The following is a 25,016-nucleotide window of genomic DNA, read 5'->3' on the forward strand; positions in this document are numbered from 1 at the left end:
TATATATGTCTGGTGTTTCCTTTCTTTTTCCTCCCTCCAGAAACCACATTTATGGGTTACAGACATTACAAAAGCAAAATCTGTAGGCTGTGCATGAACCAAGTAACTTGTTTTGGGCTAAAGGTGTTAAACGGGTTTAACAGATCCAGAAACCACAGCGTGTTTTCCATTCCCACCCCCACATTGTGTCTGAAGGATGCACCCAAGTTAATGATCTGCACAGGAGTGCCAACTTGCCACCCACATGGAGGGGTGCATCATGTGACACATCATGTGACATGTCCCGCCCCTGCCTATCACATCACATGCCTGGCCAGGTGTCCCGCCACCACAATGCTGGTGTTATGCACCAGGTGGGGAATGGGGAGCGCAGAGCTTGGCCTCCTTCTCCCCACAGAGCATTGGGTAAGGAGAAGTAGGCAGAGCAGGGCCACAGGATTTGGGGGGGGGCAGCCCCCTTCTTGAATATTTTTTTGGGGGGCTGAAGACCCCTTAGCCCCCACTGCCTGACACGCCAGGTTCTGCACATACAGATTTGGCACTTTCTTTTTATCTGGACAGTAGAAGGGGAAAAAACAGGCAGCCATGTTAGTCCATACAGGAAACCCCTTCAGAACCTGAAGTCGGGCAATATCTTCATTAGGACAAAATGCGCACAAGCTTTAGCATCCTTCAGAACATCAGAATGCAGGTAGCAGAGGGGTAACTGGGGAACATAGAAAAATTAGTCTGGATATTGACATCTTGAGGTCTGGAGAGAAGTTCTGTGCCTTTAACTGGTGCGCAGAAAGTCCAAAAGTCAGCTCATGCAATTTTCCTCATCATGAAGATGAAAATTTTCCTCATCATGAAGATGAAACTTTGGAAAAAGCTGCCCCTGTTGAATTCCTGCCTCCTGTGCAGTTGGTAAAGTACAGAGCCCCATGATGTGCAGACCCAGCCACCCCTTGAGAAATGCCACGGGCCCTACTGGAAGTCTTTTTGCTTTCCTTGAGGTTTCTTCCAGAGGTTTCTCCTAAGCAGACAGTGCTGGGTCGACATTCCTGTCTTTCACTGCCTGCCCACACGTCCAGCTTTTACAGCTTCTTCTTCAGGCTTCAAAATTGGGGTGGAGACCTTCAGTGGTTTGCGGTGGGGTTACTGAAGTTATTTCTTCTTCCCTTGGAATTCCTTAGACATCAGTCCAGGTTCACCCCAGATCTTTCTTTTGGAAAAATTCAATGGTAGTCCTAGGTTCTCTCAGGAAGATATGACACAGAACCCACTCATGTTGTTTAATACCTTCACCAGGGATAGGAAATCTGCAATCCTCCAGATGGGGCAACAGGTTTTCCACCACAGCTTTAAGGTGAGTTTTGTCTGACCTTACTAGATGGATTTGCTTCGGGCTTTCCTCCACCTGCATCCTAGCCATTGTCCCATCTATTCCATTGCTTCCTGGAAGCTTGGCAGGACCCCCCCTAAAAAAAAAGTTTGAACAAGCTTTCTCTAGAGGGAGAAGGTGCTTAGGAGTGTTTGTGTCTCCAGTCTCAATCATCTCAAAAAGTGACCAGGTTGGCAGTAGGAGAGGGATTTGGCTGCACTGCATGGTAAATGTAAAGGACCCCTGACTGTTAGGTTCAGTTGCAGATGACTCTAGGGTTGCAGCGCTCACCTCGCTTTACTGGCCGAGGGAGCCGGCGTTTGACCACAGACAGCTATCAGGTCATGTGGCCAGCATGACTAAGCCACTTCTGGCGAACCAGAGCAGCACAAGGAAACGCCGTTTACCTTCCCGCCGAAGCAGTACCTATTTATCTACTTGCACTTTGATGTGCTTTAGAACTGCTAGGTTGGCAGGAGCAGGGACCGAGCAATGGGAGCTCACCCCATCACGGGTATTTGAACCGCCGACCATCTGATCGGCAAGCCCTAGGCTCTGTGGTTTAACCCACAGCGCCACCCGCGTCCCTGCACTGCATGGTAGACTAATGAAAATGCGAGCCATTTGATGAGGATGGAATAAATGATCATGTAACTCAGAACTTGTAGGCAGAGCAGAATAAAACAGCTTCAGTCTATTTTCTTAACCGTAAAACATGGCAACACAAAGTATTTTTATGGTTTTCACTTTTAGCATAACTTTAGGAATGTTATGAATCCAAATATTAGAATACCTGATCTGGCTTTCTTTGCCTTGCTTCCAGGAGGCAGGAACTACGAGGTCAAGGAAGGGAGCAAAAACCTAGGCTTTTTCAGACCCTGGCAGGTGTGCATTCCCTCGATGCCTCGATGCTAGAGGGAGCCAAAGCTTTTAACTCATAATTAGCAGGCCAAGCATAACTTTAAACAGCCGGGGCCAGGTGTGGCTAATGGCATCAGAATGTGAAACCAGGGGGGTTATCTACACTTGCACAGAACCAGTTCATGCCCCCATTGCAAATGTAATAGGTTGTTGAACTTGAGCTAATGGTGGACCCAAGAGCTTTATGGAATGATGAGTCAGGATACAGAATCAGTGATGACACAGATAGGGATCTACAGTACATGTTGTTTTTTCCACCCAGCATGAACAAAATGCACAGGCAAGATGCACACGTAGATGTGAGAATCCTGACAGAAACAGAAATGAGAGCAGAAATTGCTGGTGTTCTCTTACTCATCCCATGTCTGCAATGGAATCAATCCAGTGAGTACAACTGGGGTTTGCTACAGTTGTTGTTCTCAGTCTGCAAATGATACTTATTTGATGTCTGTTCCTGCTTATGTGCTATCTTTCCTTTGTTTACCAGTGAACAGCATAAAAAGGTAAACCTGGGGTTGCGGCTCTCATCTCGCTTTACAGGCCGAGTGAGCCAGCGTTTGTCCACAAACAGTTTTTCCAGATCATGTGGCCAGCATGACTAAGCCACTTCTGGCGCAATGGAGCAGCGAAATCAGTGCAGCGCAGGGAAACACCGTTTACCTTCCCACCAGAGCACTACCTATTTATCTACTTGCACTTTTAGCATGCTTTTGAACTGCTAGGTTGGCAGGAGCAGAGAGCGAGCAATGGGAGCTCACCCTGTCGCTGGGATTTGAACCGCTGGCCTTCTGATCGGCAAGTCCAAGAGGCTCAGTGGTTTAGACCACAGCGCCACCTGTGTCCCTTAAATTAACAGCATAGAATAATGCAATTAATTACATAATTTAATTATGTGAAATTCCACACACCGTGTATCCAGAAGTGCCCTATGCAGACATACTGCGAAGGGCACACAAACAGCAATTGGATGAAAAGCAGTTAGATGGATGAAGATCTTTTGACTTCTATCTACCTCATACAAGCATGTTTGTGTGCACACCACTTCCTTTTGCCCTGCCCTCTCCGTCAGAGGAGAATCATTGCCCCTCAGTCCATCTCTCCCTCATCATTCTACTACAATGAGCCTAGGCTCAGCCTGCTAACAGCTGGTTGGAATTGCAGCTCTGTAAAGGGAATAGAAACTACAGCTCCCAGAATTCTTTGGGGAAAACAACGTGCTTTCACATTTCTCTACATCACACCTAGTTTTGCTCTCAGGTTTTTTTTTTTTAAAAAAACCCTCTCTGCTTTGGTTGATGGGAGTTCCTCTGGTCTGATTGCTTCTTCTCCCCTTGGGGGCTTTTGTTCCACTTTTCTATTTTTTATTTTTATTTTGACAAGGAAAATGGACACAGAAGTTGTTATGTACTGAGTTGAATAGAATCCAAATGCAGCAGTCTGATTGGTCCTAGAACAATGCAGCAGTATGTTTGGTCCGCAGGAGCCACCCAATCCAGCTCCAGGTGGAAGTGAATCCGCAACCTGATTGGCCTACAGAAGAATCCAGGAATTAGCCAATCGCGTGCGGCCAATTGTGTAAATAATGTACGGTATAAAGCAGATATTTTGGGGGAACATTCATTCCTCATGGCTATGAGCTGAATAAAGAGCATGAAATCCACACTCGACTCTGAGTATATTTCAGAAGTGTAACCTTAATGAAATCACTTGAGCAACCCACTTTTATCCCCAAAGTGAATTTAGCCCTTTGACAACAATGTTGGTCTGAGAATGGATGAAACAGCTGAGGTGAGGCCTGAGGATACAGTTATGGAAGCCTTCGAACAAACGTGAGAGAAACTGAACCCACCTCCTCGGTCTCGCTTCGCAACTTCGTTGAAGGCCTCGTCATCCCACATCTGGGCCTTGGCAAGCAGAGAACAAATGATTTAATTTTTTAAAAGGTTGTTTTAAATGAGTGTGTGAATCAATTTCCCTATTTGGGGGTCAGCTTGTATTTCCGAGAACCTATTGTGCTTCCCTTTAGAGACACAAAACGATGTTTTCCATTTACTGCTCTCAATGGTTCCTGCTATCAGTGAAAAAAAGAGAAAGAAGAAAGGCAACAACAGCCAGGTCTCCAATGCTTTCCAAATTAAATACTTTCCAAATCAATCGGAGATGAGGAATAGCCCACAACAATGAGGTTAACAGCCTATGGTTGAAATCCACCCAAATGGATACAGGCTGTGTTGCTGTTTCTCTCCTCATTGCAGGAGTCTGGAGTCTTTTCCTGGTGACATAGCATGGAATCCTCCAGTTTAACTCCTACATCCTTTGTTCGGTTGCTTTTAAGAGTGTTTGCTTCTCTCAGAGACTGTGGTGTGCTGGAGAGAGTGAGAATGCAGGGCAGGGCAGCGCAGCTCCAGGACCTTTCAGAGCAGAAGCAATGACTTAATCTGCTGGAACCTCAGGGCAATTGAAAGGCCTTGTTTGCTCTGGTAATCGGGTGAGGTGAGAATGAGGCTTTCAAGTTTGCGGCAGATAAGCACACAGAAAGCCAGAGAAGGGGGAATGGAATCAAGCAGAGACAGGATACTTTTTTATTTTCTTTGATGGCATTCCTACTTCATGCTCGCAGTTTAGATTTGTTTGCATTTCCAATTTGAAGCTAAAGGCTGAATTTCAGCTGGTTGAAGGTCTTTTGTTAAACTTCAGGGTGTATTGAATCTATGCAGTCAGAATTGGATATTTGATTGATTGATATTGGAATTGATATTATAATTCGTTATTGAGACAATGATGTGTACATTGGATTATTGTTATTGAAAACAAATAAAAATATTTATATATATATAAAAGAAGCATACACCACAGGTTCAGGCACACCTTCTCCTGAGAAACTATGCATAGGATTGTCATGATGTTGATTAATGTACGTATATGTGAGTTTTGTACATGTATATGTGAGTTTTGTACAATAAACTACATTGTTTGTTTCAATTAATTTGCACAAGGGTGTATACTTTGCATGGCTATTGGGGATCCTACACTTCAAAACTTACCAGTACACCACAGCTCAGTGATCCTATTAATGTCAGGTTCCACCCCCTTTTTGAGGGACACGGGTGGCGCTGTGGGTAAAACCTCAGTGCCTAGGACTTGCCGATCGCATGGTCGGTGGTTCGAATCCCCACGGCGGGGTGAGCTCCCGTCTTTTGGTCCCAGCTCCTGCCCACCTAGCAGTTCGAAAGCACCCCTAAAGTGCAAGTAGATAAATAGGTACCGCTTTATAGCGGGAAGGTAAACGGCGTTTCCATGTGCTGCGCTGGTGCTGGCTCGCCAGAGCAGCTTCGTCACGCTGGCCACGTGACCCGGAAGTGTCTCCGGAAAGCGCTGGCTCCCGGCCTCTTAAGTGAGATGAGCGCACAACCCTAGAGTCGGACACAACTGGCCCGTACGGGCAGGGGTACCTTTACCTTTTACCACCCCCTTTTGGGTGAAAGGGATGAACCTTCCGGAGATATATATATATATATATAGGTTGGTTTCAGCCTTTCTGAAGGGGCTTTTATGGTTTGGCTACGTGAGCATTCTTTTGTACCGGTCTGTGTCTGAACTCTGATGAAATGTGGTTTTGATTCCACCCTGTTCCAATTTGGAACGAGTTATATGCAGCAATACCCAATTTTTCTCCTGTCAAACAAGTCTGTTCTCCAGGCTATGAATCATATTTTCTGGCACTGATCCCTCAAGGTTCTTTTTCAGAATTCATCACAAAGCACTGTCCTCTCGTTATAGCCCCCAATTTCCTTCCCCATGCCCCTTCTCCTATTATTCTATTAACTCCAGAAAGAATGCATGACACTCACTTTGTATAAATTTTATATGATAAAGGATCCCTTGATGCATAAAGCCAGAACTGATCGACAACAGAAGGGAGGCATGAGCCCGTGAGTGATCCTGGGACCCTTCACTTAGATGCATAGTGTGATGAGATCAACAAAAGGAGTATGTCATACTGTCCAACATGCCACAGAGGAAAATAAGAACATGAGTATTTCATGCCCGTGGTCCCGTGTTAGTCATGCAACTCGTGCAACAACAGGGCCTCCCAAAATGCATGGCATTGGGGGGGTGCTCTCATAGGAACCAGGTGACTCACACGAGAGCATGGCCCCCCAAAATGGGCATCTTTTGGGGCCACACTCTTGTGGGAGCAAAAATGGGGCATACCAGGATCCAATCAGAAGCCGAGATAGCTTCTGTAATTCTAGGATGTCTCGCTCAAAGCGGGGTGGTTGACAGTGTGGTTTGTTCTGATAAAATGAGCATAGCATTGGGGTGCTAGCCAGAGATCCAAGTCCCTTTCCATGCCCCCCCCAAACACAAACACACACACACACACAGAGTGGTTTTCTGGATTTTGACAGAACCGTTAAGCACTTCTTGCAAAACACCACATAACAGAAAACTGCTTAATATGTCAACTTTTCCCTTTTCTTGCAAGGAATCCTATTTGGAATAAGGGAATTTCCCTTAAAAAAAGGGAAAACGTTGACAGCTATGCACAGAACAGACCCTCCAAGTGCTCCTATTTTCCACGGACACTCCTGGATTTACAGAAACTGTCCTGGTTTCTCATTTGATCCCAGAATGCCCTGCTTTTTTCTTAGGATGTCCCTATTTTCACTGGAGAAATGCCGGAGGGCATGGAGTTATGCCAGCCCTGAGCCAAGGAGATAAGTAACTATACAAGCTTGAGAAGACCTCTGAAGGCAGCCCTGTATAGGGATTTTAAAAAAATGTTTAATGGGTGGATGTCAAGGACCATGCTGAGGAGGGCTGCACTGAGGAAGAATGGTGGGAGCCACCCCCTCCTCCTCCTGATCTTGATCCTGAATATTCCCAGGAGCAGGAGGACAGTATAGATTTGGAACAGTGGTTTGCAGAGGAGCATAGTTCAGAAGGCAGAAGCTGGGAAATACTGGATGGGGAACAGCTAGGAGAAGAAAGACTGGGAGAGAGAGAGTTAACAGATTCACAGTCTCTGGATGGTATCCACTCCCCTTCCCCGAAGTCACGGAGAATTAAGAAAGTGTAGGAACAGAAAGCAAAGAGGGTACAAGCTCAGATTACAAGACGTAGAAGTGACGTAGACTAATAGGGATGGAGGGGGGAGTGACCTTAATTAGGAGCACTGCCACTCTGGTTAGATGCTTTCTTTTGTCCTTCGCTGTGTTTATCAAGGAAATAAACTGGTAAGAATTCCCTTTCATTTGATCTACTCATTTACGGCCATGGGGGAGGAAGCCAATTCCCCAGAGCCTGACAGTGGTGTATAAATAATAAAGTTGTTGTTGTTGTTGTTGTTGTTGTTAAATAGGACGTCCCTATTTTCATCAGATAAATGTTGGAGGGTATGATAGAACTGAGATGAGGAACCTAAGGCCCTCCTGATATAGTTGTACCACAACTTCCATCAGCACTGACCAAGAGCTATGCTGGCTGGGGCTGATGGGAGATGGAGTCCACCAACATCTAAAGCACCAAAGGTTCGCCATCCCAGTCCTAGAAGAAAGGCCTGCTTTGCTTGAAACAAGAGGGGAAAGAGGAAAAGATAATTATGTCAGAGAATACACATTCTCTCTCTCTTTGGTTTCAAAGAGACAGAATTAAGGCTGCTTGACATTCTGATTATCCTCCAGCTCCCCTCACCCTCAGTTAGTCTCCTGACCTCTGTAATTTAGATCAAAGTGATTTAGATCCAAGCCATCTTTGGGACAGTCACTCAGGGCTCTCAGGGGCCTTGTTGATGGATAAATGAAGCTAAATAAAGGTAAATAGCCCCAAACCGATGAGACATGGCACAGGCATTGGGTCTGGAGAAGGAATTTCCCCTGAAGTCCAGGGAGAGGCTGAGATGAAATAACAGAGGGCCTGAATTTGCTTTCTCCTTTTCCTAGATGCTCAAAAGGAAAGAGTCTCGCTGTTGACTAAGGACCGCTGAAGTTGGCGGAGCCTTTCCTCATGGGCTTGCCTGCCACAGGAGAGTCATCTCATTGTAGATGGCTCTGGGGGTGGTTGTAAACTCACTTCCAGGAACTGGCTAGGCCTCACCTTTGTCTCAGGAGAGCAATCTATGGAGACCAGAACTCACTGAGCACTCCCGCTCAAATCTCCACCATGCATGGGAAGATCCATCAGAATCTAGAGGGGGAAATCTGACACCCAGGGGTCTGGAGGATTCCTGTTCCCCCACTATCCCATGACAATATGTATTTGTATGCATGCTGTAACCCTTGTATGTGCATTTTTCTTACACATTATTTAAATGGAGAATCGCATTGCAAAATTCAGAGAAGTGCAGATATTGAAGGATTATAGAATTGTAGAGTTGAAATGGGCCACAAGGACCACCTAGTTCAACCCGCTGCAATGCGGGAATCTTTTGCTCAATGTCGGGCTCATACTCATGACCCTGAGGTTAAGAGTCTCATGCTCTGCCGCCTGAGCATACCTAAGGTGGGATGGCTGTAACCTGTGGATTTGCCCTAACCCCAGATGTTGCGCCCGGTGCGGCCCGCCCCCCCTGCACCCCCCCACGCTACGCCACTGTTTCTCCCCAAGCCCTAGCAGCCACGACGACTAAATTCACACTACCTTTGGTTCACTACAGAGGAGTTGTGTGGCGAGTTCCCACCTCCCCCCAATGGAAATAAAGACACGGGACAACATTGTATTAGGTTAATGGGCTAAAATTGGCCACAACTTTGTTGGTTACAGGTAAGAGCGGTATTGGCTTAGGCATTGGTCCTATCAGACTATCCGGCTTCACCCTGCTTGCATGAAGACCGGGAAGGGTTAACACCAGCAGGGGGAGCCCTGCTGATGCACATCAACTAGGGACTTCCCCGGGGTCACCACTCGGGGGGGGCACTTTAGGCCCTGACCTCCATAGGCTTCGGACAAGGCAATGCCCCCTGGAATCCTTTACCAGACTACCCTTCAGTATATGGGGGAGGTGATGGCGCTCCTCCCCCCCAACACATCTACATAACAATACCCCTACCAATGCCTAACCGGCAAAACCAAAGGAGTTGTGACGATTTGCTACGAGGTAGGCGGAAAACCAAATGGCCGGTGCCAATTTGCCAAGTGGAAAAAATTCCTACCAGGCCCCTTAACTGTGACTAACTAAGGTCCATAGCAAGGTCAAAAGAGAAACCTTAAAGGGCGGGTGGGTGGGAAACAACAACAGCTGCGCAGGCAAAAGAGGGAGATCCCGGGGTCGAGCTTGCCTTAAGTGAGGCAAGCCACACACCCCGAGCCAGCCAATTGGCTGGCTCAGGCGATGACGCAGTCCCAAGGATTCCCCTGATCACATGGGGGCTGGAAACCAGCCTCCGCGCGTGTGTTGGGGGCGTGGAGCCCGCAACCCCACCTCCTCCTGATGTGGCTTTAACAAGAAAGGGCTGGAACCTTCATCTTTTCAGTACCCAAGCCAATCTTTTACTCCTGAGCTGAATGTTTCTTTGACAAGAAACAAGCTTACAAATTTGGTTGCTATGGGAGCAGAAGGCTGCCAGGTGCGCTTTCTCTCTGTCAAGAAGCTGGGCTCCATGCTTGCCCTCCAAAACTGGACAGGGTCTCCCAGTACACACACACACACACTTCAAAATTCTCTTTCCAGTTCCTCCTTGCAATGGGCTCCATTGCGGGTGTGCCATTTTGGAAGGGCATGTAACAGGCCTCCATGGGAAAAGATGGAGAAAGAGGGAGGTGTGGAGAATGTTCCCCCTTTCCCCCAAACAACCTCAGATTTTGCCAAATGTAATTTCATCCATTGCAAAAGAAACATCTCAAGTCCTGTTTGTGAGTTACTGCAGACTGGAAGTTCTGAGTTTGAGGAGTGGCATGGTGTGAGGGTTGTGGTTTGTTTGTTTTTTAAGCTATGCCTCCATTGCTAGTGCAATCCATGAATTCAGTAGTGACTGTTTGCAGCATAGAACCCTCATGTAGCTGTGGATGCTTCAGCTTGATGTAGAGCCCTGGAAAAATCAGGGTTCTCCATCCTGCCAAGGAGCCTACGAAGATAGATGCAGGCTCCCCACTGGAGACACTCACCCTTGAACTTGCAGAGGGTGGAAGGAATGTTCCTGCCCTCTCCTTGACACGTGAATTTTTCCAGTTTGCAGTAATGGCTGAATAAGACTTCATTAGAAGACAAAAAGCAGATTATAAATGAGCCAACCAAGATAAGAAGGAGCAAGGAGCACACACCTGCATATCATTTATCACAATAAATGCCACAAACCAAGCTTTGAGTTACCTACTTGCTAGCTTGCCCTCTCCTTCATTAAGGGATCTCCTCTTCCCGCTACATTTCTCTGGTATTGAAATATTCTCCACGCAGAAAGGGATATTGCTGGCCAGAGTTGTATCCAACTAACTTGTACACAAATGAGACCCATTGGAATTAGTGGCTCTAAGTTGGCCATGCTTATTAATTTCTGTTTCTGTTTGCTAAACTATTTTGAGGGTGGGAATCTAAGATTTTGAGATTGCTTGTAAGTGTCTCAAAAATCCAGCTGTCTTCTCCTCTGAATATTTTAATTTTGCACTGTTAATCTGTGAGGCAGCTTTCCCCTGAGAAGAGACACAAAACTGTTATGGTTTTGCTTTTCTTCAGTTTATAAATGGGTGTGTGTGAAGGGGAGTATGATCTAAGCACATAAAATTGTGACTGATTTGGGAAAGAGGATATGGAAATTATTGATGCGCATAGTAAAATAATATGAAGACAACTCCTGATGATATTAACACAGGGGTAGCCAAAGGTGTTGCCTCCAGATTTTGCTGAACAACAACTCCCATCTTTCTTCGCTGTTGCCTGTATTGACGTGGGGCCAATGAGCATTGTAACCCACAACATCTGGAGGGTACTACACCTGCTCACCCTGCCTTAAAATAGGCAAAGTTAAAAAATGATCGAAAGGATATTTTCCCCAGGTTAAACTCTCATTCAAGTTCTTAATGTTTGAGAGGATGTTGACGGCTAAGTTCATATTTCCATATGTGGCGGGCATGCAAATCAGTACTATCCTTTTGGAAAATGGTAGTCAAAAAAGGTTTTTCGATGATGGGGCAGGTGATACAACCTGATCCAATGGCTACATGAATTTACTGTTTAAGGACCTGCTAATCTTTTTCATGGGACGCGGGTGGCGCTGTGGGTAAAAGCCTCAGTGCCTAGGGCTTCCTGATCGAAAGGTCGCGGTTCGAATCCCCGCAGCGGGGTGCGCTCCTGTTGTTCGGTCCCAGCGCCTGCCAACCTAGCAGTTCGAAAGCACCCCCGGGTGCAAGTAGATAAATAGGGACCGCTTACTAGCGGGAAGGTAAACGGCGTCTCCGTGTGTGGCTCTGGCTCGCCAGAGCAGCGATGTCACGCTGGCCACGTGACCCGGAAGTGTCTCCGGACAGCGCTGGCCCCCGGCCTCTTGAGTGAGATGGGCGCACAACCCTAGAGTCTGTCAAGACTGGCCCGTATGGGCAGGGGTACCTTTACCTTTAATCTTTTTCATGTTTGCAGCTAGAAATATTGGAATATTGGAATGCAGCTACAAACTTAACTCTAGGCGTATGGTGGGAGGGGCTATGGAACACAGCATCTTAGAGTACTAAGGAACACAAAGATCAAAGATAATTTTGAAACTGTTCGGTACATGTTTATCCTTGGCAGATGTCGATAAGTGCATCAGCTATAGGGTGGCACTATTTGCACTATTGGCAATAAAGATAAGGGCAACATTTCTGAATAGTGCAAGTGCCAAATTGTAGGGATGCTGACTAGAAGGAACGTTCCTTAATTTTGGACATTGTAGATTAGTCTTGGTCCGGTGCATGCAATGTCTTTGGTTTTGTAGCTGTGTGATTTGTGCTCACACTGTATTGTGATGGCCATTGGCTATAAACAATAAAAATTATGGAAGTTACATGTTTATTCATTACACTGGAAAGGACACTGTTGTCTCCTCACCACCCAGCTACCCACAGCTCACTCTGGGTCATCATCAGAAGTATTTTCAGAAACTTCCAAAGTTGCCCAGGGAGCCACCATAATCCCCAGCAACCCTTAACAAGCTACAGTGCCAAGAATTCTTTGAGGGAGAGAACATGCTTTGAATGCGCTTTAAAGGGATAGCGATTATGCAGCCTAAGTTTCTGAATTCTGTCTTTCAGGATTATGCAAGTTGCAGTAAGAAGTTTTAAAAAACAGAGGCTCAAACTAATGATATCCCCCCCCCCAAAAAAAGCAACTTCAATGTTGCAATTACATGAGATGAGAAAGCAATAATAAAGCATCATTTCGAAACTCCCTAACAGTTTAGATATGGGAACATGCTACAAGGCTCATCCTTTCCCTGGGTAGGGAGGGCAGATAGCCTTTCTGGTATCAGAGTTGGCTCACCAGCAATCACATTCTTTTTTAAAAAGATCTCCCATCTATCCTGGGTGGGCCACAGAAACCCAAGGCATTTGTCTTTGTAGTTTCACAACATCCTGAGCTGCCAAAAAGCTGTCCTTGAATTCAACTGCTCAGAGGTCAGAATGCCCCATTCCACCTGGAGATAATGGCATGCTCTATTTGAAGAACTTGAAGATCTTTTAAGCAAAATGTTTTGGTTTAGGCAGCATTAGAATCTCACCAAGTTTTCATGGCCGCACCTATAGTTTTATGAGCTGGCAATTCAAGGTGACCAATAAAGACCTGCTTTTCAGGCTATGCCTCTTATTGCATACGATTCCTTTGCATATGCAACTGTGCACATAATGAGGTACAACACTCATCTTGAAAATGCATGGGCTCTTGTGTGTTTATTATAGTGGGAGTGAATCCACAAGAACGCTGCTTGCAGGATTTATTTATTTTTTGAACCAGAGTTAGATATTCCAAAGCCAAAGTCTGCCACCTGCTGACCAGCAAGCCGCAGTGTCAAACTGTTTTGATTCCCTGTTTACAGTATGCAGACGCCTGCATCTTTCCTCTAGTCAAGCCTGAAGTTGGATTATGACTATAAAACCGCATGAAAGCGATACAAACAATATTTACCGTTGTGGTCTGATGCCATAAATGTTGAGTTTTCACAAGCTTCTCCTTTTGCACAGGAGGTAATAAAAATCTCATGGGTTTTAAGTCAGAAAAACACATGATAGGAATTTTGAGCACTATATAATGTTCATGTTCAAAGCTGCAGAGAGGAGATACTCAGTTTATTGCAAATAATAAAGGGATGGTAAGATTCTGGGCAGGGTAAAGATGCTGCTCTCCATCACTGTTTTGCCCCTAGAAGTTAGTAATCACACCCTAGAAGTTAGTTGGGCGCCATCCCCACCCCATTGATCAAAAACATACATGCAGGTTTTCAAAACGTTACTGTGGTTTGTTAAATTGTTATGTGTTAGTTGTGTGCGGCATGAGTCCGGTTCATCCACAAGATCACACTCAAGAGGCTTCTCAAATCCAGATGGCATTGGAAGATACTGAGCATATGAAACAAGCTTCAGGCCTAGGTTTGAGGTAGAAATATCCTTGGTCACCTGAGTGGATGATTTGTGAAAGCGAATAAATGATGCAGCATAACTCCATTAGTTCCCCTGGACTTGGTGGCTTTCAGTACCATTGACCGCAGTATCCTTCTGGGGCATCTGTCTGGGTTAGGTTTAAGGGCTAGGATAGTGTGATATGCCTCCTTATTCCTGGAGGAATGATCCCAGAAAGCGTTGCAATTATTCATTTATTTGTGTTATTCAAAAGATATTAGCCAGCTAGAAAGCTAGCTAGGTTATCACATTGAGGTGATTTTTATAAGCACTGTTTGTTATAGGAATTCTGAGGTCTCAAATATATAATTAATGTTGATAATTGCACAGGGTAAACACACATACTTAAGTATATAAACCAGATGTCTAAAACAGTACAGGAGAGCAATCCAAAAGCCATATTGGCTCTCCTAAAGACTCTAAATATTTCCTCTGCCTCCTTAATCCCCCTTTGCATGAGAACAAGTAGGCAAATAGCAATCAGGGGGAGTTCCTGAAGGGATTCCTCTCCTATATCTATGAACCTCCTTTGTATTAATTGTCATTGTTTGCCCAGATGCTCTGCGTTGAGGGACGTCTGATGAGCCTCCTGATTGTCTTATCAAATGCTAATGTTGTGTGTAAACTGTGTCTGGAACTATGTAAAACTTGCTAAATCCTGAGGAATATCACACCTTGGCCTGCCTGAGCCACAGTAACCCCAGCTTATGTGTGATATAATTTCTGACTGTTTGTAGAGGGGATGTCCTCCTTCCCCACGCCGAAATGCAAACCCTTCAAAGAGATCTTTCTTCTTGGTTCTGGGTCTCTCTTGCTTCATTGCTAGGAGGGAGGGAACTCTGTTGCTTTCATGGCATCCTGCCTCCATCCGATCATCTTTGACTGATCATGGACTTAGGGGACTCAGTCCCTTGGGGAGTTGGGAGCAAAAGCCAACCACCCCTGTTTTTCTATATCACATTGAAGTTGTAATGATTCTTAGAACCATTGAGAGGACATTAAAAAATATATATCTCTCTCCTTCCACTTCCCCATCTTCACATCTCATTCCTTTTTGCTCCTCTCACTGACTCTCTAGCTGGGTACCTAAAGCTTCAAGTTCCATCCTCCCCAACATTCCAGTCTCCTTAGTAACGCTTTGCTCTACACACTGTCTTGACCTCTCCCTTCCTTCACTCCATCCGGATGCATCTCCCAGGTAAGCACAATTTTATTTTGTTTGGTTGTTAAAGCACTGAAAACATTGAAATGTTATTAATGGATTTTAACTTCCAGCTAGCGAAGCTATCACTTGGTTTTAATGGGTTAAAAGGGAATTCTGGTGAGTATCCTACACTGGGGGATAACTGGTATCTAAATTTTGATAGATGAAATAACTTAAAAGCTTGTCTTGGCTGCCCATATGTTATCGGGCCAGCTTCAGAGTTCTTACATTACCTTGCATGGATTTTAGCTCCCAGCTGGTGGAGCTGTTGCTTTACTTAACTCTGCCATAAGGCAGTGTTTCCCAACCTTTTTTGGGCAAAGGCACACTTGTTTCATGAAAAAAATCTCGAGGCACACCACCATTACAGCCCCGTGACGTCAGCGCGCAGCGTCACGCCGGGAGGGACATGAATTGCTAGCAAATTACATAATCACCTCCTTGAGGGCTGGCTCATCTTCTCCGAAGGCAGAACCCCATTAATTAACAGCACAGACTCACACCATAGCCAAGACGAGGGGGGGAAACCTCAGTCATGCACAGTCATGCACATGTGGGGGCTAAATGAGGACGAAGACCGGGCAGAGAGCAGGGTTCAAATCACCCCACCTGGCCAGGACAATCCCTGGGTGCTCCCTTGGGCCACTTGCCTGACCCACCTCGCAGGGCTGTTGTTGCGAGGATAACACGGGGAGAACCACGCGCGCCCCCGGGAGCTCCTTGGAGGAGAAAGCGGGCGATGAATGCAATGCATGAAATATATGAGAGGCGACCAGGTTTTGCGGGTGAGGGGCCCCCGCCAGCCTCCGCTTCCAACACCCGGCGCAACGACGCCGAAGTTTCCCCCCGGGCTCGGCTCGGGGAGCAGCGCTGCTCCCCCCCGGCTCCCCTTCGCCCTCCCGGCTCTCTCTGCCACCCACTGGGGACCCCCCTCACCTGCCAAGTCCGGAACGCCGGTGGAAGTTGCATGCATGCATGCAGGGCGCCGTGTTGCCATTGCATTGCATTGCACTGCACTCCATGCAACGCCTGCACGCATGCATTGCCTTGCACGCCCGCCAAGGGGTCTCCCCGCAGTCCGATGCGTCCCCTCCGGCGCGGATGCAGCATTGCAAAAATAAAAAACCCCCGACGCAGCCCTACCTGGGGGGCAGCCTCCGCCGCTCCGCCTCCGCGGGGATCCCTGGCCTCCATCCTACCGCCCGATCTCTGTGGGGGCGCAGGCAGGCTGCGCGGGGTCTGCGCGGAAGAGCCCCTGCCCGCCCAGCCGCCGCCGCCGCGCTCATTCCATGGCCGGGAGAAGAGCGCTTCAAACAAAACGCCCGGCCCGCCAGGCCACGCTGGGAAACGTAGTTTGCGCACCCCGCGCGGGTGCGGAGCCCAAGGGCGAGGGGACTACGGATCCCGGCAGCCCCCGCGCCGGGGACGGAGGGGGAGAGACCGGGTGCAGGGATGGAGGGACGGGTGGGCGAGCGAGTGAGTGAGTGGCAGCCGCCAAGCCTTGGCCAAGAGCTAGGAAGGGCCTCCCCGGAGGAGGAGGGAGGCGCAGAGCGGGAGGGAGGGAGGGAACCCCAGGGGTCATCTAGTGACGGCGCCCCAATCGAAAATTTGACTTTAAAAAAAAAATAATCTTTCAATTTTTTAATTTTTCCCGCGGCACACCAGGCAACATCTCGCGGCACACTAGTGTGCCGCGGAACAGTGGTTGGGAAACACTGCCATAAGGAACGTTAAAGAGCGAAACTTCTGGTGCAAGTATCCAGCAACAATACAGTGTTACCTCTGGTTGTGGATGGGATCCGTTCTGGAGGACTGGTTAGATCCTGAGGTTTTTGCAACCTGAGGACTGCTTCTGCACATGCGAGCATGGCGAAACCCGGTCCAATACTTCTGAGTTTGCCGCTTTTGTAATGTGAAGTTTACGTAACCAGAGGCCAGCGTGGTGTAGTGGTTAAGAGCGGTAGACTCGTAATCTGGTGAACCGGGTTCGCGTCTCCGCTCCTCCACATCATGCAGCTGCTGGGTGACCTTGGGCCAGTCACACTTCTCTCAGCCCCACTTACCTCACAGAGTGTTTGTTGTGGGGGAGGAAGGGAAAGGAGAATGTTAGCCGCTTTGAGATTCCTTAGGGTAGTGATAAAGTGGGATATCAAATCCAAACTCTTCTTCTTCTTCTACTACTACTACTGTAGTTGAGAAACAGCAGGGGGAATATCCAGGTAGGTAGCCTCAAGCTCCTTAGAGGGAGCAGGGAATGCAAATGGGGAGGTTATTGGAGCCCTGTGAGGGCAGTCATATCATCAGACATTTTGGCCCCCGAGGCAGATCAGAAATTAGGGCTGGATCTAGACACATCAAAGAAGTGTTTCAGTTAAATGCACTATAAACTTTGTATGAGAAACCGAGGTTGGCAAAAACGGGACGCCACAGTGCCATCTGGTGTCACATTGGTAGAATGCATATAAAGCACTTTTTCTTAGCTAGTGTAGCTGAGTCCTAGGACTTCTCTGGGGGTTGTAGTTTGTTAAGGGGGCCTTAAGAGAACAATCAGTCACCCCGCTACCCCATTTCATTTATTGAACCTCAAAAAAAGTGCTATTGGGATAAAAGAGTTAGAGATAACATCCCCCTCTACAACCAATTTTCAGCCACCTAATTCAGAATACTTTTCTTCTGCACTATACTGTTATAGGAATTCTAAGGTCATATATATATTATGAGATATATATATATATATATATATATATATATATATATATATTCATAAATATACAAGGCAAACACATACCGTATTTTTCGCTCTATTGGACGCACCGGACCACAGGACGCACCTAGTTTTTAGAGGGGGAAATCAAGCCTGTCCACTTCTCCCAGACCTTCTCGGGGCTGCGGGGGAAGCCCGGGTTCCCCCCCCCCAGCCCCAAAGAGCAAAGAAGCCAAGACAGCGTGCGGGATCCATAGCCGCACAACCTCTCCAGCCAGGAGCTAAACCTCTCCAGTGCAGCTAAAGAAGAAGACAAGGCAGCAAGCGCGATCCATCCCGCTCACTGCCTTGGCTTCTTCTTTAGCCTTGCGCAGCATCTTTAGTCTTGTGCAACGGGATGGATTGCGCATGCTGTCCACCGGGGCTGGACTAGATGACTCCTGGGGTTCCCTTCCAACCCTGCAATTCTATGACCTCGGAAGGTGTTTGGGGTCTCCACCACTGGAGGCTTTTAAGCAGCGGTTGGGGGACCATCTGCCTGGCGTTCTTTAGCTGTGATTCCTACATTGTGAGGGGGCTGGGCTAGATGACCCTCGGGTGGCCCTCCCAACTCTATACAGTCCTACAGTTCTGCGGCAGGAGATCCACAGCCACTTCACACAATGCCCACTCCCAATTTTCATTGGAGAGACATGTGGCTTCACTGTCTAGGTAGGTACCCCCCTACCTGCCACACTTCCCCCACCCCACTTAAGCTGGGGGGGGGATCCCCTGAAGCCTCCAGCAGCGGAGGATCCATGGTCCCCTTCCTTCCCTCCTCCGTAGTTGCTTTGAAGGAGGAAAGTGGGAGAGGAGCTGCTTACACGAGTGTAAGCTGCCTCCCTCCCACTTTCCTGCTTCAAAGCAATCACGGAGGGGGGAATCTGCTGAAGCCTCCAGCAGCGGAGGATCCATGGTCCTCTTCCTTCCCTCCTCCGTAGTTGCTTTGAAGGAGGAAAGTGGGAGAGGAGCTGCTTACACGAGTGTAAGCTGCCCCCCTCCCACTTTCCTGCTTCAAAGCAATCACGGAGGGGGGAATCTGCTGAAGCCTCCAGCAGCGGAGGATCCATGGTCCTCTTCCTTTCCTCCTCCGTAGTTGCTTTGAAGGAGGAAAGTGGGAGAGGAGCTGCTTACACGAGTGTAAGCTGCCTCCCTCCCACTTTCCTGCTTCAAAGCAATCACGGAGGGGGGAATCCGCTGAAGCCTCCAGCAGCGGAGGATCCATGGTCCTCTTCCTTCCCTCCTCCGTAGTTGCTTTGAAGGAGGAAAGTGGGAGAGGAGCTGCTTACACGAGTGTAAGCTGCTCCCCTCCTACGTTGCCGCCTCAAAGGGAGCCCGGGAGGAGGGAATCTGCTGAAGCCTCCAGCAGCGGAGGATCCATGGTCCTCTTCCTTTCCTCCTCCGTAGTTGCTTTGAAGGAGGAAAGTGGGAGAGGAGCTGCTTACACGAGTGTAAGCTGCCTCCCTCCCACTTTCCTGCTTCAAAGCAATCACGGAGGGGGGAATCCGCTGAAGCCTCCAGCAGCGGAGGATCCATGGTCCTCTTCCTTCCCTCCTCCGTAGTTGCTTTGAAGGAGGAAAGTGGGAGAGGAGCTGCTTACACGAGTGTAAGCTGCTCCCCTCCTACGTTGCCGCCTCAAAGGGAGCCCGGGAGGAGGGAATCTGCTGCCGCTTCCCCCACCTCCCGCAGAAGCCGCACGCTCTTTAAAGGGGCAGTGCGGCTTCTCCTGGGTTTTCTGGGAGGTGGGCGGATTCCCCCACCTCGTAGAAAAGCCTGCAGGAGCCGCACAGCCTTTAAAGAGGGCGCCACTCTTGGGGGCTTTTCCCCCAGGAGGGAGAAGGGACTGCTACAGCCAGTCAGTCCCTTCTCCCTCCTGGAGAAAAGCCCGCAAGAGCGCACGAAGCTTGTGTGCGGCTCTTGAGGGCTTTTCCCGCCTGCCTCCCCCCCTGCATTCGCTCCATAGGACGCACACACATTTTCCCTTGCTTTTTAGGAGGGAAAAAGTGCGTCCTATGGTGCGAAAAATACGGTACATAAGTATATAAACCTGTGTCTGAAATAGTACGGGAGAACAATTCTGAAGCCCTTTTGGGTCTCCCAAATGGACCTCAAATATTTCTCTGCAAGGAGGAAGGCAATGGGAAAAGCTTTCCAATCGTCTTCGGACTATAGGGGCTTACACCTCCCTGTAAATACAGTCTGGCAAGTATCTTTTAAGCTGAGCACACTATCAATATGCGTAAGAGATTCAGGAACTAAGTATTTACCATCTCAAAGGAATGGCCAGGCCACCCAGAAAAGGCAATCAGATAAGGCATTATCAGGTATCCTGGCAGACAGGAGAGAAGCAACACACACAAATTTCTGCTGGGGACCACCTCTTTCTGTGATGTATGTATGGTGTTTCTTTTGGGGGGGGGTCTTGAGTATAGCAAGAAGGGAGAAACACTGAAAGGAAAGTAGCTGTTTTAAACAACAGCAAAAGCTTCAGTAAAGCCGGGGTGGAGAGGAAAGAGGCAGTTTTAAGCAATGGCAGAAGTTTGAGTAGAGCGAGCAGGAGATAAAACTACAGGGGAGGCAATTCCAAAAGTCTATATAAGAGCTTGCACACCAAAGTTCTGGGTTTCTCTCCACCTTCCCTGTGTGGGGCGAGTGGGGGACCCTGTTGCAACAGGCTTACTAACTGCTTTGCTTCTCAATATTCTCTAGTTGGCCTCTGTTATTTTCTCCTACCAATAGAGAACCTACATAAGGACTCTATACGGGCTCTTGGATACCCCATAAGGGGAAAAGGAGCAGGTTTTTCTTGTAACAAATCATATATGCATATATACACATATGTTCCCCCCTTTGTCTTTCCTTTGCATATTCCCCCCTCTGCATTCTCCCCTGCCCCCCTCTTTTTCTTTCTGTGGGGTCCTCTGTCTTGGCTATTTTATTATTATCAGTTTTGTTTCATTGCACCTTTTTCTATTAGTTCCCCCCCCCCTCTCTCTCTCTCTCTGTGTGTGTGTGTTGGATTGAATTATACTAGCGTAGTTTCTAATGAAGGGGACGCGGGTGGCGCTGTGGGTTAAACCACAGAGCCTAGGACTTGCCGATCAGAAGGTTGGCGGTTCGAATCCCCACGACAGGGTGAGCTCCTGTTGCTCGGTCCCTGCTCCTGCCAACCTAGCAGTTCGAAAGCAACTCAAAGTGCAAGTAGATAAATAGGTACCGCTCTGGCAGGAAAGTAAACGGCGTTTCCGTGCACTGCTCTGGTTCGCCAGAAGCGGCTTAGTCATGCTGGCCACATGACCCGGAAGCTGTACGCCAGCCCCCTCGGCCAATAAAGTGAGATGAGCGCCGCAACCTCAGAGTCGGTCACAACTGAAGCTAATGGTCAGGGGTCAGTTTCTAATGGATGGGGTAGGGTGGTTGAGTGTGTGGTCACAGCTGAGGAAATGTGTCGTCGTTCTTCTCGTTTGCTTTCAGCCTTTCATTGTTTGGGCAGGCACCCGCCTCTCGAAAAAGAGCAACGATAAGACAGCCCTAAGATGTCTGAAATAGATGACAATACAAAGGGTTTATTTTATGCTTTAAAATAAATTTGGGGCAGTAGAAGAGCGAGAAACAAACAAATGTCCCACTTCATAAAAAGACCCAACTCCACTCCAGGAGGAGAAAAGGACGGTGGGTTGAAAGGAGAGAGGAAGGGTTGCAACATTTAGGTCTTTTTAGTTTGGGGGGGGGCGGAATGTGAGCAAAGGGGCACATGATGGTGATGTATACAAGTGAGAAAAATGAATAGAGAGAAGTTTGCATCCCTCTCTCATAATACTCAAACTTGGGGCTATCCAATGAAGTCGATTATTGGAAGTTCCAAGAGAGACCCCAAAAATAAAATAAAAATCATCTTCACACAACGCTTATTGAATCCACTCCCACAAGTTGTGTTGATGGGCACCAACCTGGATGAGAGCTTTTACGTTCCGGTCCTCCTTTTGGGCTTCCCATAGGCATCTGGTCGGTCACTGTGAAAACAGGATGCTGGACTATGGTGGTGTTTTGGGCTCAGCCAGCAGGGCTCGTCTAGTTTACATCCCCCCCCCCCTCTGGCTGGCTTTGGGATTATCTGTTCCTCTGATATTTGTCTTTGCAGCTTCCTCGTGTGCCCTGAAGCAAAGGGAAAGAAGATGTACAAAACTCTGGCACTGAGCTACGTAGTCGCAGTCTACCTAGCAAGCAGTCGTAAGTTATGATTATCACCATATTTTTCTGTGTATAACATGCCCCTGTGTATAAGGTGCCTTCTATTTTGGGAGACTCCAATTTAAGAAAATGACCCAGAGTTGTTGAGCTTTTTTTTTTGGGGGGGGGGAGTGCAGTAAACCACTAACCCAATACAGTGGTAAGTACTTAATTCATTCCAGAGGTCTGTTCTTAACCTGAAGCTGTTCTTAGCCTGAAGCACCACTTTAACTAATGGGGCCTCCTGCTGCAGTGTAGAAAAATACCTGTCTTTAATGATGTACAGCGGTACCTCAGGTTAAGAACTTAATTCGTTCTGGAGGTCTGTTCTTAACCTGAAACTGTTCTTAACCTGAAGCACCACTTTAGCTAATGGGGCCTCCCACTACCGCCAGAGCACGATTTCTGTTCTCATCCTGAAGCAAAGTTCTTAACCCAAGGCACTATTTCTGGGTTAGCAGAGTCTGTAACCTGAAGCGTATGTAACCCAAGGTACCACTGAAGTTGAAATCGCTGACAATCGATCGTGTCTGCAACAAGTGCAAACAGCAGCAGGAAATAGCAAGCACAATTGCCACAGCGGCAGCCAATCCACAGCAGCCCTTGAAGAAGCAACCAATCACACACACACACACACACTTAACACACCATCAGCCAATACAAAGCAACCCTTGCCACTGCCACCAATCACACACAAAATCGCCAATGACAACCTGCAGCTCGCAGCAGCAACCAATCACCTGCCACCCCTACCCACTACCCGTGTATAAGGCACCCCCAGTTTTTCAACCTTATTTTATAGTATAAAACCCTCGTCTTATACACTGAAAAATACAGTAGTCCAAATGAGGCATAGTTGCAACCAGGGCTGCAATCCTATGTGGACTTATTTCAGAGTAAATCCCAAAGAGTTCAGTGAGACTTTGTAAACACTCAGGCGACAAAGCCGGGATTGTTTCTTGAATATCATTACGTTAGGGTTACCATATGGCCTCTTTTCCCAGACAGGTCCTCTTTTTCAGGATTAACATTTCTGTCTGGGTGGATTTTTTAAATTTGGCAAAATGTCCCAGGGTTTTTGGTTGGGTTGTTTTGTTTTGTTTACAGTAACCCAAGAAATTTTTTCTAGTGCATTAGACCAAGTTTAACCAACTCAATAGATTGCAGCCATTCAACCAATGATTTTTCCCCCTCCACAGAAGTACCTCGTGCTTATAGTTCTCTCATATGTCTTACCTGTGCCGATGTACAACCAGATGGTAAATGTGCAAATAAATCAGGCAGTTGTATCACCAAAAAGAACGAGCTCTGCTACAACCGGATGGTCAGCCTGAGTGAGTATTAAAGGGAAGGGATGGTGGGAAACTATGTATCTTCTTGGGAGAAAGGGGTAACCCAAGGGGCAGTGTTTGGGGTTGCTCTGAGGTTTTTGTGGGCACCAGAGGGTGAGCTCAAGGGTGCCCTTGAGCCTACAGGCACTACACTGGTGACCTCTGATCTAAATCCAACATCATTCATACTTGGGATACTTAGGGCTATATCCAACTAACTTCTACTCCAGAGTAAACTCTCTGAAATTTAAAAGCCCCTTCCTTTCAATAGATTGAGTATGGCTAGCATTGGATGCACTCCTATGGCTGCAGTCCTAAGACTGGCAGGTGGACAGATGGACTGGAGGTGGTTGAACTGCCAGTCCAATGTCCTGGAGGGCTTTAGTCCAGAGGAATGGTTTGTTATTTTTTAAAAAGGTCACAAGCACATGTAGATTTCTTCTTAGAAAAAAAAAATTAAAATTACATTGTGTTTGTTATTTCCTTTGATGTTCACAGTCTCTCCAAGTGTCCCTATTTTCCAGGGACAGTCCCAGATTTCCAAAAACCATCCCTGTTTCTGATTTGATCCCGGAATGTGCCACTTTTCCTTAGGACATCCCTATTTTCATTGGCGAAATCTTGGAGGGTGTGGAGTTATGCGATCCCTGAATCAAGGAGATAAGTAACTATACAACCTTTAGAAGACATCTGAAGGCAGCCCTGAATAGCTTTATTATGCTATTGGAAGCCATCCAGAATGGCTGGGGCAACCTAGTCAGATGTACAGGGTATACATTTTTTTAAAATGATGTTGTTGTTGTTGAACAGGACATCCCTATTTTCATTAGAGAAATGTTGGAGGGTGTGTGTTCAGGTCAGGGAGTGTTTGAGATATTTCCTGCAGAACTTTATTGGCCCTCGAAGCTCATTCTTTCTCAACTCATCATCACAGATTATGAAGTTCTGTTCGTGGACAGGGGCTGCACTTCCAAATGTAGACGACTACAAGAAAACTCAAACTATAGGAACTTTACCTTCTGCTGCGGCAGCACCCCGAAGTGCAACAATGTGAACATCTGGGATGATTCCAAGTACAGCTAATAGAAGCTGGAGCAGTAACCTGCCCATCCCTAATTCAGCACTTCTTTATATATGGAGAATGTGAACTCTTTGTCCAATAAACTCATCTTTGAGCAGACTCAAGAGTGTTTGATCTTCCTAAACATGTTTATTTGCAAATAGTGCTGTGAGAGTCTGGCAATTTTGGTCCCTCCTCATTTTCCAGCTGTGACTGTATTTCCAAATCTTGACCATATTTCAGTACAACTTTATGGTTTTCTTTAAAAGTCCTCGCAAAAAGAAGTTATAGCATTTCTCCTAATATTTGCCACTTTTTAATATAATTTGGCATAATACACTCATCAAGGACTTCCCCATATACAGTGTATTTTCACTTACGTTTGTCCTTCTGTGCACATTTCCCTTTAATATACAAATTTTTATATGCATTCTTAATTGGGTAACTGTATTACAAAATCCTGAGAAGCATGGATTCTGAACGATAGTTTCCTTTTGATTGATGCATTGTTTTCAGGACATGTGAATTAGATGGGTTCCTATGAAAGGGCAGACTTAACCAAATTTCTCACCCATCTTCAT

General features: G+C 47.0%; 1 protein-coding gene across 1 annotated transcript; it reads left to right on the forward strand.

Moving 5' to 3' along the window:
* Positions 1-1,210: 1,210 nt before the first annotated feature.
* ACRV1 (acrosomal vesicle protein 1) lies at positions 1,211-24,555 on the forward strand. Its single transcript, XM_077919565.1, has 5 exons — positions 1,211-1,348; positions 2,547-2,668; positions 21,956-22,044; positions 23,244-23,378; positions 24,310-24,555. The coding sequence occupies exons 1-5, from the start codon at positions 1,250-1,252 to the stop codon at positions 24,456-24,458; spliced, it is 594 nt and encodes a 197-aa protein (XP_077775691.1). The 5' UTR covers positions 1,211-1,249; the 3' UTR covers positions 24,459-24,555.
* The last annotated feature ends 461 nt before the right edge of the window (positions 24,556-25,016 follow it).

This window comes from Podarcis muralis, chromosome 15, assembly GCF_964188315.1.
Source record: "Podarcis muralis chromosome 15, rPodMur119.hap1.1, whole genome shotgun sequence".
NCBI lineage: Eukaryota > Metazoa > Chordata > Lepidosauria > Squamata > Lacertidae > Podarcis > Podarcis muralis.

Coding starts and splice junctions, on each gene's coding strand:
- ACRV1 (XM_077919565.1), top strand. CDS start 1,250: ATGACACAGAACCCACTCATGTTGTTTAATACCTTCACCAGGGATAGG. Junction 1,349..2,546: donor TTTTCCACCACAGCTTTAAG/GTGAGTTTTGTC, acceptor TTTTCCACCCAG/CATGAACAAAATGCACAGGC. Junction 22,045..23,243: donor AGTCTACCTAGCAAGCAGTC/GTAAGTTATGAT, acceptor CCCCCTCCACAG/AAGTACCTCGTGCTTATAGT.